This window comes from Eutrema salsugineum, unplaced genomic scaffold (genome assembly GCF_000478725.1).
Source record: "Eutrema salsugineum unplaced genomic scaffold, Eutsalg1_0 scaffold_11, whole genome shotgun sequence".
Lineage (NCBI taxonomy): Eukaryota > Viridiplantae > Streptophyta > Magnoliopsida > Brassicales > Brassicaceae > Eutrema > Eutrema salsugineum.
The window spans coordinates 1633043-1647903 of record NW_006256901.1 but is presented as its reverse complement, the minus strand read 5'-3'; the positions used below and the strand labels follow the sequence as shown (position 1 = coordinate 1647903).

The window sequence follows — 14861 nt, the reverse complement described above, 5'->3', positions numbered from 1 at the left end:
GCTAGTGGAGGACATATTGCAATCGTATGTAGCTGCAGGAGGCTCGGGGTGGCTAAATGATGTTCTTGAGCAGGATAGGTCGATTACCTCTGTGTATCAGGCCTGATTGGAATGGTTTTTATTCTTCTTGTTTGGCATGTACAAGACTCTGTTTATCATGGTGTGAACTCTGTTTTTTTGTGTGAATTAATAAAATGATCATTTTGTGTTAAAAAAAAAAAAAAACACTTCTGTTAATTTTATTATTTCTTGTGTTATATATTTTTATCTGTCACTAATTTTATTATTTCTTGTGTTATATATTTTTATCTGTCACTATTATATGATTATAATTATAGTTTTAAATTTTTTATTTTTTTTAAACCATCTCAATTATCTCATAAGTTACATAACTAGCTGTTACCCATTCGAGTTCTCTCCCGATTCAAATGTGCATATGCGTTGCACATTTGGAATTTGGAATGCGCAACAGAATAAATCTTCATGGTTACAAAAAAATTTGATAATATTGAATGTTGGTGCAAGAGGTTATTATCCTTGTGTTGTCACCAAGAGAGGAAGCTTAACAAAGTAAACTTTACAAAATCTCCTAATCTCTCACAAGTTAGCGTCTTTGATTGTTGTCGATTTGATTGTTCTTATGGGTTATTTTGGGTGCTTTGAATCAGTAAGCAAGAAGAAGGATGTCAAAAGAAGAAGCTTGATTCTCTGCGACCCTCAGTTTTTTTTTTTTTTTTTGAATCTAATGTTAAATTATATTCAAAAGAAAAAACAACTCTGCGACCCTCAGTTACAAGGTATAAAGCTTGAATCTTTTTGTGTGTTTTGTGTTGACCTGATTCGAAAGAAAATATCTGATTTGAAAGAAAAGATCTGAGATTGTTTTGATCTTTGTGCAGATCTCGTGTTGAAGAGCCATTGTGTGAAGAGGAGACGAAGAAGCTGAAGCAATCAGTTCCAAGTGCAAACGATTTCGTTGACTGTAAATTCTTTGAGGATGAAGAAGAAGTTACATTGGACCATCCCATGCCAATGTCGCTGGAGAAGCCATACACAAGCATCTCTGACTCTGATCCAATGGTAAACATAAATCAATTCACTTCATAAAAGATCTTAGCTTTGAATGCAAATAAAATATTGTAGAATTGCATAATGCTGAATTTCAATCTTGTTCGGTTTTGATTGGACAGGAGGAAGTTGAGATGGAAGATGTAACAGTGGAAGAATCAATTTTGGATATAGATGTCTCAGATGCGAAGAACTCACTTGCAGCTGTTGAATATGTCCAAGATCTCTACGCATTCTACCGGAAAATGGAGGTAAATTAGTCTGGTTTAATCCGTCTCTCAAGGAGCAAGAGTCTTTGAGAGCTTGTTTAAGACGATCCTTGTTTTGAATTTGCAGAGGTTTAGCTGTGTTCCAGTAGATTATATGATGCAACAAATCGACTTAAACGAGAAGATGAGAGCAATACTAATCGACTGGCTAATCGAGGTATACATCGAAATTCGACCTGAGAACGGTACTGTGTAATTTGATAGAGGCTAAAGAAACTTGAGTATAATCGCAGGTACATGACAAGTTTGATCTGATGAACGAGACGCTGTTTCTCACAGTGAATCTGATAGATATATTCTTGTCTAAGAAAGCTGTTATGAGAAAGAAGCTTCAGCTAGTAGGGTTAGTGGCTTTGCTCTTAGCTTGCAAGTATGAAGAGGTTTTGGTTCCTGTTGTCGAAGATTTAGTACTCATTTCAGACAAAGCTTATACGAGGAATGATGTTTTGGACATTCTTAGAATCACCGCCTTTGTTTTAAGTAACATGTTCATGGTCTTAGCTATTACAATCATGCTTTTTCTTTGTTCAGTTTAGATTAATCTTGGAGATGACATGTTATATGCTTGCGTATGGAGCTGCTGCACCTTCCATCCTTCTTCTCATGAAGTTCAAACTACCTCACTTTTTGCTTCCTTTTCAGGTATGTCATTTGCTCTCACTCGTCAATCTTGTAACTTTTTTTTTTTGTTTTTGTTGTTGAGTTTTTACTTGGATGAATTTGTATTTCAGGCAGCTTACCTGGATCAAGCTAGTAAAACATCTCCACCAAGTTCCTCAATGCTAGTAGTACGTGACTTCTTTATGCAAGGAACGTTTTCTAATGATCCCCTTTTTTTGGACATTTTCTGAGTCGGGTTTACTGTTGTTTGATGCAGAGGTTATTCTCCAATATGGATAAGTTGGTTTCCTGCGATCAGCCTGCTGACTCAAGACTATGGTGCGTTGTTTCTCTATCTCTATAGGAATACGAATCGTCTCTTTCAATCATGTCCTGATTTGTTTTGAACAGGATTGCAGTGTTGGCTTTTCACACTGCACTAGTGCGTAGCCCTCAGGAGGCTATTGTACTGCACGCTTTTGCCTCCCTGCTCTACCATAGAAACTGGAGCAGAGCTGTCAAATTTGCTAGAGAACATGAAAACTCAGTACTAGGATACGCCTCTGAGATATCTAAATCTTCGAGTAAGAGATCCGATAAAGATCTTGCAGAAGCAGTTTCAGAGTTCGCATATCTAGTTAGAAAAACTTTAATTGTTCTGACTGAAATGGAGGCTCTCCGCGAAGCCCTACACCTATACCCAGACTTCAAATGCTCAGGTCTGGTAAGTACAAAGTGCATTTTACTACGATATAAATACTCGGTTTAAGTTTTGCTGATCTATGTTCGATCTTGTACTCAAATTCCTCAAATCTCTGCTTCAACTTTTCTTAATCGAACAATTGTTTTACGCGGTTTCTCAGGTGTTTATACCGAAGACAAAGAGGAAAGATGTAGCAGATTGGTTTGCGAGATTGAGTGATGTGGAATCATATGAAAGCAAAAAAGAAGGATTCTCTATTGACTATATCTCACTTGGGAAGGGAAGTCCATGCGAAATAGGATTTGTTCTTGGCAAAATCATTATGGACACCATCATCGAACAGCCAAATTCAGTCGAGAAGAAACAGAGCTCCAGAGATCAAATAGTTCCAGCGGCTTGTATGGAGAATATGGCTGAGTTGGTAGTTTCTAAACAATCAAAGGAGGATTGCAACGGTCAAGCTCTAGTCCATGGCTCTAAAGCATCATCTGTTTTTAAGGATCACCAAAGAAATTTGAAGAGGATGAGAGAAGACTGTGAGCACAAGAATGACCAAGAGACACAGATGTGTCCAGACTCAACACTCTCTGGTCAAGCAAAGAATCAAGATAAGTCTGTAGTAGTCCAAAAACCTAAGCGACGTCGCAAAGAAGCACTAGCCTTAAAGGATCCGAAGCAAAAGACTTCAAAGAGGTCAAAATCAGCTGAGCAAGAGAGTGTGGAAAGTCTCTCAGGTCCAGCAAATAATGAGCATCAAACCGGAGTCCAAAAGAATAACAAGCGTGGCACTAAATCACCAGTCTCTGATCCTCCTAAGCAAAAGACTTCGAAGAACCGTTTGAAGGAGACACAGAAATTGAAACGCAATGACATGCCTATAAAGGAGATTCAAGATGCCAAACGCGGCTTCGTTTCCGACAAATCTATGAGCGATCTTCTAAAAGTTCTTGTAAAAATAAGTCAGCAAGCGTCTAGTAAAGAAGAGAGCGACTCATTATCATCAGAGAAGACAAAGAGACCAAGAAAACTCTCAAGTCTCTTCAGGTGAAGCGGTTACCCTACAAATTACTCGGGGGGCTTAAAGCCAAGATGGGGACCTTCTGATTCAGTCGCAGTCTCACTCCACAATTTCTACTTGTTTGGTACAATGTATTAACTTGACCAATTGTTTCATCTTGTTCATCGACATAGATGATAATTTTGTTTTTCTTTCTCCGGAGTAATATGTAATATGCAAATTAGATGTCTTTTTGGGGTAATATATGTGTTTAATTCAGAGAATCAAATAATTTTCTTCTTTTCTACATAATATATATGTTAGATGATGCAAAGCCTCTATGCGAAGCCATCTATTTTCCTTACTCTGTATTCTGTAACAATTACAAAAGAGATCACATTAATAGTTTTTTTAGACCTCAATACAAACAACCGTATGAACTGATTTGAAACATACTGCGAAAATTTGTTACTCCACACAAGGTCTTGTGATGATATTGCATAATTTGAAAGAAACTGAATCATATGGTTATATAAAAGAAGAGGTGTTGATAATCATCGAATTCAAAAGGATGTTTTATTCTCTAGTAGGAAAACACACACACACACACACATAATACTGCACAAGAGAAGTTCATAACACTTCTCACAACTTAGCTTTCTCCCAAGAGACAACTCAAAGAACATATATGCGTCTCAGTAGACACCTCGAAGTATACAGAGCTTGAGCAGCGGCAGCCACAATGACAACAAGTTGGTCGAGTGTTACTAGTGTTGGAAACAACTTCCGCACTAAAAAAAAAAGACTGGAACGTGTAGCCTGGCTTCACATAAGCGGAAGGCCCAAATACACAACTCCTGTGGATAGTGATGCAAGGTTTGTTGCTCGTGTAGAACCACTTTCTTTGATCTAAATTTTCCTCACATACTTCGCACCAATATGTTTCATCCGAGACCTCTCCGTAGCAGAGGGAGAGAGGTTGATGTACATCATATTTGTTGTGTAACTTATCTGGAATGGTAGCACATTCATAACAGATTGCAAAGTCACATGAAGTACATTGTAGATGGTAACAGGCAGACCTGCCTTTGCAACCCTCACAAAAAATCATTGCTTCACCAGTAGAAATGGGGATGAACAAGGGATGTTCATGGCTCTTGTGAGTGAAATAATCAGGAACTAAGATGCACCGAACATCTACTCGAAACTCCTTGTCACTCTCATCCTCACAACCATCTTTGCAGCACTTGTACGTAAAACCCGTGAAACGTCGAGAACAAACCAAGCATTTTGTGAATCTATGGAGGTGTTCTTGGTGAGGAGACGGATCTAGGACAAGAGGGTGATTATGCAATGCATGATCAAGTTTCCGAGGAAGATTGGCACATACTTCATGGAGAAAGTAGTCACACTGCACGCAGTTGTAGAAATCGCGAGAGTCAATATGAAGTGTGCACGCTTGACATTGCTTCTCCGCATCTCGAACACCATTATACTTGTCAAGCCTAAGATGGTGTTCATGACAAGAATGTTTTATCAAATCATCACCAACTTTCTTGAATGGGGCAACATCTTCTTCAGTTTCAACAAATTCTTCGGGTTCCCATTCGAGTTCACTCCCATCCCATACTGCCTCATGAGTTACACATTTGGAATGGACCACATAAGAGCAATCATCATGGTTACAACAATACTGACCATACTTAACATCAACTGTCTTGTAGCAAAGTCGACATGACGATGAAACAGTGGGCGAAAGAAAAGGTTTATAAAAGAGGCGATGGGGGTGACGCGTGATTTTTATGACGCGTGGTAAGTCTATACAACTCCCGTGGACAATGTAATTACATTGAAAACAAGAATAACTTGTACTTTGTTTTTCTACCAACCCACATGCATCACATGGAAGCAAAAGTGGCCGAGGAAGGAAAAAGAGTGAATGGTGATGGCTTTTTGGATTTGGGATAATAGGAGGTGGGAATATTTCGGCACAATTTTTATCCAAGCAAAAGTTACAGATTGAACAACGGTAGAAAAAACTATAGTCCTTCAAATTATCTTCACACCAAGTGCATGTTTCAAAAATGTTACCTTGATCAGGTATTCCGGAATCGGCGGTGAATACCTCCATGAAGTTATCTAGGTTGCAGTCATATATGATCCCGGTTTCGTGGTTTAAAACACTGAAAATGAGAGGATGTTGTGGGTGAAAAGGATGTATCATCTTCCTCGGCCACCTGTGACAATGATTATGGAACTCTACATCACATGTGGTACATAAATAGTAGAATGTCGCGGCAATCTTTTCTTCGCCGCATGCAAAGCAACCAGACGGAGGGTTTTTGCCGGTTCGACGGGAGAGCGTGTGAGGATGAGCCGGATGAGACAGACGACATACCGGCGGCTCTTCTTCATCAGATTGCATTTTAAAAAAAAAAAAACTTCTTTGATTGTTATTTTGTTATGATCAAATGATTGTGTGTCTTTACATTTATGCTCTCACTTTCCTCATCTTGACTGAAAGTTGCATAGATGGGAATATAAGTTAGTTTAATTAGACTAGATACAAATTTATATTCAACTTGTGATATACTATATCATTGGTTTGTTCACCCAAACACGTCTATGAGCTGTCCATATTTAAAATAGTATATATTAAAATAATAACAAGAGTTTTTTTTTTTGTCGGCCAACATTAATAACAAGAGTTAATATGATAATATCACTACCAAAGAGTTTCATGTTGTCTCGATCTACTTCAAAATAAAGTACTCCCTCAGTCTCTCGTTTCAAATTATAGATGTTTTAAAATGTTTTGTGTTTGTTTCAACAGAATTAAGTTTTTTAAATTTTATAGGTGTAGTTATTGGTTTTTTCCTTTTATTTACCACTACTATTTTTATTAGTTAAAAAGAAATTTTAAGCAGCAATTAATAAAAACAAGGATAGAACTATAGTTACAAATTTTTGGCAAAAAAACTGTAGTTATAAATAATTGTTCAATATATATATATATATATATATGAAAAACCTAAAACATCTAAATAATTTAAAAAGAGAAAATAGAATAAAGTTTTGAGATAATTATCACCAAAGACACTTTTCAACACTTTGGTTATTATTATAGGCACTTTGATGTTTTGGTGCACTTATCTTGTTACACCTTATTTCTTAATAATACCCTTCATTTACACTTATCTTATTTCATTTATAAAAAAAAATATATTAAAACTCTCGGATCCATTTGACTTCACTCATCTGCTTTCACACACTAAATCGCAGGGCACCTATCTTAACTCACTCACATCTATATAATTATGTATATACAGTAAAACCGTGATCTTGGCTCGAGTGTCAACCTCATGCCTTACTCTGTAGCTACAGCTGGAGCGGAACCCAAAGATCCTCTTATCCTGAAAAGATCATTTTTAGCTACAGCTGGAGCGGTAATTGATGTCAAGCATGGTAACCTTGATTTCCACCTGGGAGATACAATCATGAACTTCGAGATGGAGAAGCTGAAGGATCCAACCATAGATGACCAGACATTCTAAGTCAGTGCAATACCGGAAGTGATAGTTGGAGATCAGAAGGTGCTTGATGCTGAGAAGGTGATAGATCAATATGAGTTGACTAAGACGTCTACAGAACCAGTAGCTGCTATTGAGCAGAAAGCTCAAAACATCATGCTCCATTCATTTCCACCAAAGCAAAGGTACGCACCTCTTGAGCATATTCCTAATAATTCTTGTGATATTATCAAAGCTGATTTGAAAGATGCAGACTTTGTCTCACGACGAAGGCTACGAGATTATCGTAGAGCACTTGGTTTTTCGATTTGATGATATTGCAGGGAATAGGTTAAAGCCGTCCAAACACAGATCTCACCCTGGTGCTATTCCTGCATTCCTTGGACGACCTCATGCGCACAACGCTTACAAACCACCATGGATGAGATGACTTTTACAGAGGCATTATTTGCCACTGTGTGATCCACCAGATGCATAGTCCATCCGTCAAGTCAAGCTAATGACTTAAAACAAGCGCTTGGTGGGAGGCAACCCACCGGTAAGTCTGTATATAATTTTTTTTGTTTCTTTTGATTTTCGTTTTTTGTTTTTGTGTTTTAGGTGTAGCAGATACGAAGTGGTTGGTGTCGAGCGACACCACCATCAGTGTCAATCGACACCAGCCTTAAAAAAAAAAAAAATTGGCAAACCGGAACCGGACCAGTGACGATTCTAAACCGGAACTGGAAGCAGACCAGTGTCGAGACACAGAGCATTGGTGTCGCTCGACACTACCATTGGTGTCGCTCGACACCGTCTAACAGATTTCACTCAATGTCGCTCAACATGAGTACTTGTGTCGACCTAAGCATGGTGTCACTCGACACCAAGCTGTGTGTCAGTCGACACCAACCGAGAGGTAAGGTATTATCGCCGTAATCATGAATCTTTTCAGTTCCATTCCCTTCTTTTACCAACTTTGGACTTTATAACACTGGGGACAGTGTTGTTTAAGTCTGGAGGAGGTAGTTGCTGACATTGTGTTCGTTTTTCTTAGAGTCAGTAGTGTCAAATTGTTTTTAAGTCAAAACCTGTTAGAGATTATGATGCTTTTCTTGGAATTATTGTGCTGACCTTTCATTTAAGTGACTATTGCTGTAGAATCAGTCTAGATCCGACTAATAAAAAATCCAAAGGCTCACCAGTTGACTAGAGGCGTCCATGTTTCCAACAAAGTCCACTAACCTGAGCTAATTTCTGAACTCTATCTTTTACCTCATTGATGTGACTGATGTTCATAGAGCTTGATTCTTCATTCATACTTGACAAATGAAAGCCTGTGTGAGATCTAAAGTTAGTGTTTCTCTCTCTTATGTTCAGTATTTAAAAAAAAAAAGGAAAAAGGCGAAAAGATTGAGATGATTTTCTTCTAAGAGTAAAGGGTTAGGAAAATTTTCAATGATCCCATTATTTTACTTTTAAGAAGGAATGATCACACAAAGGAAGGAAGCGAGGGGTAGAAAAGTTTCCTATGACCCCATTATTCGCTGAAAACCTTTGATACATAGTAAAGGGACAAATCGGGGATTCGATGGCAAACACCATCAATACTCGCATCTTTAACCTTATCGTGTATGCCATAAAAGATGAGAGTACAAAAATAATAAGTCTGGGGGAGAGAAAAGTACCAAAGTGTATGGCTGATTTGTAAAAGTGTAGTACGGGAAAGAGTTTAGAAGGTTCTTGGCATTAGAACATTGATGAGACCCAGCGATGAAGCTTATGGACAATGTTGTGGAATTTTGGACTTAATCTGGGAGGCTGCAAATGTCTGAACCCCTGTTTCTTAAACTCATTATTCTTTTCTGCAATCTATTCATTCATGTTTATTGCTTCAATCTCTATGTCTGAGTAGTTTGCTTGTTAGGTTTAGGATTCTCATAAAGGATTTCATTGAATGTTAGATTAATTGATTAGTTAGGGTTCATAATCTATTTAGTTCTTCACCATAGGTTGTTCTTAAAGCTAATTCTGGACTGACCACCTAGAACTTAGATCTTAGGTTAATTGATTGACACGAAAGTGTAATTGAATAATTGGAAAGAATCTAGGGTGAGCAAAGTAGCTATCTGCAAAGAAATTTGGTTTAGATACTTTGTGAACATATCGAACCTGCACTTAAGGCTAGTTTACATCTTTAGGATTTGCAAAGAAATTTGGGATTCTAAGATTTAGACTTAGATAATTCTCGCAACAAAAGTTTGTTAATTATAATTTCGTGATTTGAGTTCAAGAACTGCGCTTAGCTTGAATCCTGACTAGTTGATTTATCTGCATTCTCTGATTTCTTAAGAAAAACCCTGAGCCTAATTCTTTTCCATCGAGTTTACAACCGTTTTGCTTTCATTGTTATTTTAATTTCATTGTGTTTGCTTAGCGTAATTCAAGCCTATGGAGTTTATTGAGCGAATCTCTCATCTCTGTGGTTCGACCCCTACATACTACAACTGTACATCTGTGCTCTTGCACAGTAGCTCTAGGGATTAAACTTTGAGCAGATCAGCTCATCCACGCGTTACTAACGCGGCAGTTGGTTACAAAAAGAAAATACGAGATGTGGACGGCTTTCGGTGGATATCCAATCAGGTTCTCTTTGAAAGAGTTTCAGCTGGAGACTGGCCTGCTTTGTGGTGAGTTTAACAATGATTACGATCATGATTCTGTGTTTCAAAACAAAGCATTTGGGGTCGATATTTGTTGGCATAAGTGGATTGGTGATGACAAGAGGACGACATGTACCGATATTGCCGAGATGTTAAAGTCTGAAAAAAAACATGAGCGGTGGCAGACGTCTTCGCCTGACCCTTATTCTTATAGTTGAGTGTGTTTTAATTGAAAAAACTCAGGCTCACAGACCAACGCCGCGTTATGTCAGACTTGTTGATGATCTCGACGCTTTTTAAAGTTTCTCTGGGGCAGAGAATCTTTCCTGGTGACAATTACGTCAATGATTCCTGCCGTAAAACATTTAAAAGGGCAGAAGACCCAGTTTCCCATTTCGTTCAACAATTGAAACAAGAGACATATATAATGCAAGGATTTCCTTTGGTGCTACAACTAGTTACGTTACGATGTGTGCCCACACTAGTAACCAAGCTTCCTGAGACAGTGGATAATCTTACACTTTTTGATTTACACACTTTGGAGTTATCTGCGTTGTCAATGAATGAAGTACTTGAAGCTGAGGCACATGTTAATGTAAGTTAATGTATTTTCTAGTGTGGATAACTTATAATATTAGTTTTCGATGACGCTAATTGAAACGTTTTGCAGTTGGTAGTACACTCCAGCGTAGGGAATGACACTGAAGAACTAGACGGATGGGGAGAGTGGGACGAAAAAGTCCGAGATAAGAAAGTTTTATACATGTTGGATTTGTTAAAGAAAAGTCATTTGTTTCAAAATCTTGATTGGCCTGGTGGTGATAATTCTCAACCGTTAATCAGGGTAGAGCCTGAGGTTATCAAAGGGAATCTTATGATTCATCTCATAGATAGGAGGGGAATTAAAAAGGGAATGACAGTTGTAGAACATAAGACAGTAGGCGGAAAAAGGGGTAATTCCATTCTGTCCAAAGCACCAGAGGATCCTGAGGGGCGTCAGAAATGGCTGATCGAGCAATTGTGTTTGTTAAGTGAAAAGGCAGACATACTAGAAAAACTAATTAACCATGTGCTGCTGGAGTGAAAAGGAAAAGAAGGGTTAAAATGGATAAGCAGGACACTGGAACTAGTAAAGCATTGATTCCTGTAGAAGAAGGAATTAAAAACCTTAGTGATCACGAAAAATCGGCGGAGTTGTGTGGTGGTGAGATATCCTCAAGTATTGTTGCGGTTGATATGCGAACTCCCGGCCAAGAGGTTTGTATGTTTGTACTAAACATCAATCTCCTTTAATAGCACAACATAATTGTATAATGGTTTAAACTATCAGTTAATGTGTAGGTTCCTGCAGTTCTTGAATGCGACTGCGAGGAAAATGAATTTGTGAGTTTTTAAATGGTATTTAGTATAAAACTTGGTAAAATTGACTCTAACTTAGATGGTTACGATCTTATTTCGTTGTGTAGGCACCACCTCTGAACCAGATATGTTCAATGATGAAGAAAGGATATATATAAAAGTAGGTTCTTACTAAATCCATTAACTTATTATTTCAAATATTAACGCTTACATTTTTCTGCTTGTTTGCACTTTGTCTTAAAATGGAGTCTACGTTGGAGATGTTAATGACCGTTTGGTTCGAAATATCTACTTAGCGTATCAGGAACCAGAAGGGATAGACGGGAATGTGAAGAAGGTATGATATTATCCCGGTTTTGTGGTGTTATTTAATAAAGATTTTCTTGTAATGGTCGAATCTGTATCTACATTCCCCCTGTTGGCAATGGGTATTGTTTACATTTGAATGTTTGCAGAACACTGAGGAAACTAACAAGCACGAGACGAATGAAAACACTCCAGCTGCGAATCCTGAAGAGGTTAAAATCATGTAGAGATTGTTGTGTGAATAACAATAAAAAGATAAACTAATCAGTTTTGGCTCTCATCATTTGTAATTGTATATGTACAGGAAGGAAATCAAACCCAGAATGACGAGTTAAATGCCCTGCTTACAATTGTTCAATCTGTTGATGGTAAAGAAAGGTTAAGTAGTGGATGTAATTCGTTGGTCATTTATAAACGAAGGAAGCTTGGTGATTCTGTTGAGGTAAAATATCCAGCACCAACTTCTATATGACCGTTGTTGGTTTGTTTGTTTACTTACTGTATTTATTAAAGATCTATATGTTTACAACAAGTACAAGTGATAACACCGTATTTTGACCACTTTTATGGATCATAATTGTATCTTATGCAGGTGTTTTAACTCTGTTTTCAATGGTTTTTAAAGTGTTTTCAATGTCTTAGAGTTTCAAAAGACTTTACAGGAAACTTGGGCAAAAGATATGCAATTTGGAACAAATGAGCAATTTTGGATAAATGCAGACCATCAGAAGTATGGCAAACTATGAAGACCTTATCACAGTCTGATCACCCCTAAAATTTGAGACAACATAGAGGATCCAACCATCTTTCTAATGCACTTGGTTTGGAGACAATCCAACGGTTAGATCTTCAGATACTCCTGATGCAAGAATGATAAAAAATGCAGTTCCGGAAGAGAGCCATGTGCCGGGACCGCGGCCAACACCTATTTTCCCGCGGGTAGAGCCACCGCGACCGCGGACATTGGTCGTTCACTTTCCAGACGACTTAATTAAAGCCCAGATCAATTCCTTTCATTATTTTTGAAGCCTTAAGTGTCTAGGACAACTCCAGAAGCAATAAATACCCCCTTTAGGTCATTCCTAAAGAGGGGTAGACGACATAAGGTAGAAAGAGAGAGAGATCTCGTGGAACCCTAGAGAGGAGGCCGCCGCATCAGAAGAAGGAGCCGCCGCTGGAGGAAGTCATCGCGCCTCCATCTGCTTCTCCGTTCTTTGTTTTTCTTCCCTGTTCTTTTAATTTCCTGCAACTTTCAATACTCTGTGATGATTGTTTACAATATGTTTGAGTAGTTACCCAGTTGGGTTTAAAGGGATTGTTCAAAAGGAATTTCGTGTGTCTTTGCTTATAAATCGATAGATTTAGGATTACTAATCTTCTATATGTTCTTCGTTTGCCTTTGATTTTACTGCGTGATTCTTTGCTGGCCACTTAGAAGCCGATCTGATATGATATGTTGGAAAGTTTTCATTGATTGTCTGGACTAGGGTGAAACGAGTAATTATTCTATAGGAGTGGAAACCTACCTGTAGTTGAGTTGTGAATGTTGATGAGTCTTGTTCTGCTATTGCGTCTTCTCCCTTCCAAGATCAGAGTGGAAACCTACTGATAAGGATTGCGAGAGATAGTTGTTTAGTGCTGCGAAAGTAGGCTATTCATACTTATGTGTCTCGAGTTCTAGAACATACATAGTTGATTACCTTTATCATTTGTTTAAAATCGACATAGCTTAGTCCATGAACCCCTGCGAATTCCCCTTGATGCCCAACGTTTGTTTTTTATTGCTTACAACCTTCGATTTAGTTTGCTTTTCAATCGCTATTCACTTGCTTCCATTCGCCTTTGTTAATCGCTTTTGATTTTCTTTACCTGCTTTCGTTTTCAATTGCTTTTACTTGTTTTGCTTTCTAGTTTAAGATTTAGTGACAACCAAAACCCAAAACCAAATCCCAAACCTATTTAGTTCTAATCTGATTTAAGCATTGCCGTGAATTCGTACTGAAACAACTAAGTCTCTGTGGATCGATACCCTAAGTACTACAGCGCACATCTGTGCACTTGCAGACATTTCGGGGTTATCAATTTAAAACCTGAAGCTTAGTAAAACGAAAACAACAACCCCATTTACAATCGCAATCAAGTTTTTGGCGCCGTTGCCGGGGACTTTGATTTGTTTCGTTGCAAATCCCAGCTTAAATCCATTAGAACACTTGTTTACTTTTACTTTTTTTCTTTTGAATTTTTCAGGTTTCTATACAATGAGAGACCGGGAACATGTTCCCGGAGCTCTCGGTGATCCACCATATCACGTGGATGGTGACCCGGTTGATGATGATGACCTGACTGATGATGAGTTTGAAGAACCGATCTATGATGATAATGAGCTAATCAGATCAACAAAACGTGAAGATGATGATGAACTGATTGGAAGTTTCGATTCACTCGAGAAATTCTAGGGAGATCGAAGAGCTATTCAACCAGCCTTAGCAAAGGATGGCAAAACCGATATTAAGGTATCCTATATCCATTTAGTTCAACAAAATCAATTCTATGGTTATTCATTCGAAAACCCGATTGACCATATCGAGACGTTCGAAGAATTATGTGCAACCATTACAGCAAATGGGGATTACCACAAGTGTAGTCTTTTCCCATTCTCTTTGAGAGACAATGCCAGCAAATGGCTAAAATCCTTGCCACCTGCTTCACTAAAAACGTGGGCAGCATGTAGAACTGCTTTCCTAAATCGTTTTTACACTAGAAATTGTTGAAATCTCTTAAGAAACAAGATAAGAACTTTTAAACAAAAAGAAAATGAAGATCGTTTAGATACTTGGGAAAGATTCAGGGAATACTAAAGAGATTGTCCACACCATGGATAGACCGACGAATACCTGCTGAGTATCTTCTATCGCGGTATAACTCTAGAGTTACGACATTCTTTCGACACAGCAAGTAATAGAGACTTCTCAACTAGATCTGTAGAAGATGCTCACGTTTTCATCAAAAATTTTGCAAACAGCATCCGAAATCAAGCAACCTTTGGTAATTCTGCACTTCCTGAGAAGAAAAAAGAGATCTCAGAAGTTATAAAGTGTCTCCATCACATAATGAGTCATCTTGGATTGCAACAACCAAACAAGGTACACAATACGTGTAACTTTGACATTTGGGACAGCCCAATGGATTCTTATGATCAAGGGATGGTTAACACTGCAGATGTCTATCAAATCCTAGATTTTCCCTTCATTTCTGATCACCGCAGGTCCATTCATTCGGACCGCGGCCAACACTACAAGAATGAGGGGCTTTTCCGTCGAAATATTTACGACGATTTATAGTCGTCGTAAATTTACGACGACGTTACGTCGTATTTACGACGACTAT

General features: G+C 38.1%; 2 protein-coding genes and 1 non-coding gene across 3 annotated transcripts; 1 reads left to right on the top strand and 2 right to left on the bottom strand.

Moving 5' to 3' along the window:
• Window positions 1–1586: 1586 nt before the first annotated feature.
• Window positions 1587–3869, top strand: LOC18026266. Its single transcript, XM_006409215.2, has 6 exons — window positions 1587–1680; window positions 1869–1979; window positions 2069–2125; window positions 2215–2276; window positions 2349–2661; window positions 2801–3869. The coding sequence occupies exons 2-6, from the start codon at window positions 1887–1889 to the stop codon at window positions 3686–3688; spliced, it is 1413 nt and encodes a 470-aa protein (XP_006409278.1). The 5' UTR covers window positions 1587–1680; window positions 1869–1886; the 3' UTR covers window positions 3689–3869.
• Window positions 3870–4216: 347 nt separating this feature from the next.
• LOC18026265 lies at window positions 4217–6149 on the bottom strand. Its single transcript, XM_006409214.2, has 2 exons — window positions 5729–6149; window positions 4217–5266 (listed from the first exon to the last, which is right to left on the bottom strand). Exons 1-2 carry the CDS (start codon window positions 6060–6062, stop codon window positions 4290–4292), a joined length of 1311 nt encoding a protein of 436 aa, XP_006409277.1. The 5' UTR covers window positions 6063–6149; the 3' UTR covers window positions 4217–4289.
• Window positions 6150–14247: 8098 nt separating this feature from the next.
• LOC112090147 lies at window positions 14248–14355 on the bottom strand. The gene has a single exon (XR_002901497.1). It is a non-coding gene; the product is annotated as a small nucleolar RNA R71 (small nucleolar RNA).
• Between the last annotated feature and the right edge of the window lie 506 nt (window positions 14356–14861).

Coding starts and splice junctions, on each gene's coding strand:
- LOC18026266 (XM_006409215.2), top strand. CDS start 1,887: ATGACATGTTATATGCTTGCGTATGGAGCTGCTGCACCTTCCATCCTT. Junction 2,126..2,214: donor CAAGTTCCTCAATGCTAGTA/GTACGTGACTTC, acceptor TGTTTGATGCAG/AGGTTATTCTCCAATATGGA. Junction 2,277..2,348: donor CCTGCTGACTCAAGACTATG/GTGCGTTGTTTC, acceptor TGTTTTGAACAG/GATTGCAGTGTTGGCTTTTC.
- LOC18026265 (XM_006409214.2), bottom strand. CDS start 6,062: ATGCAATCTGATGAAGAAGAGCCGCCGGTATGTCGTCTGTCTCATCCG. Junction 5,267..5,728: donor TTCCGGAATACCTGATCAAG/GTAACATTTTTG, acceptor CTCATGAGGCAG/TATGGGATGGGAGTGAACTC.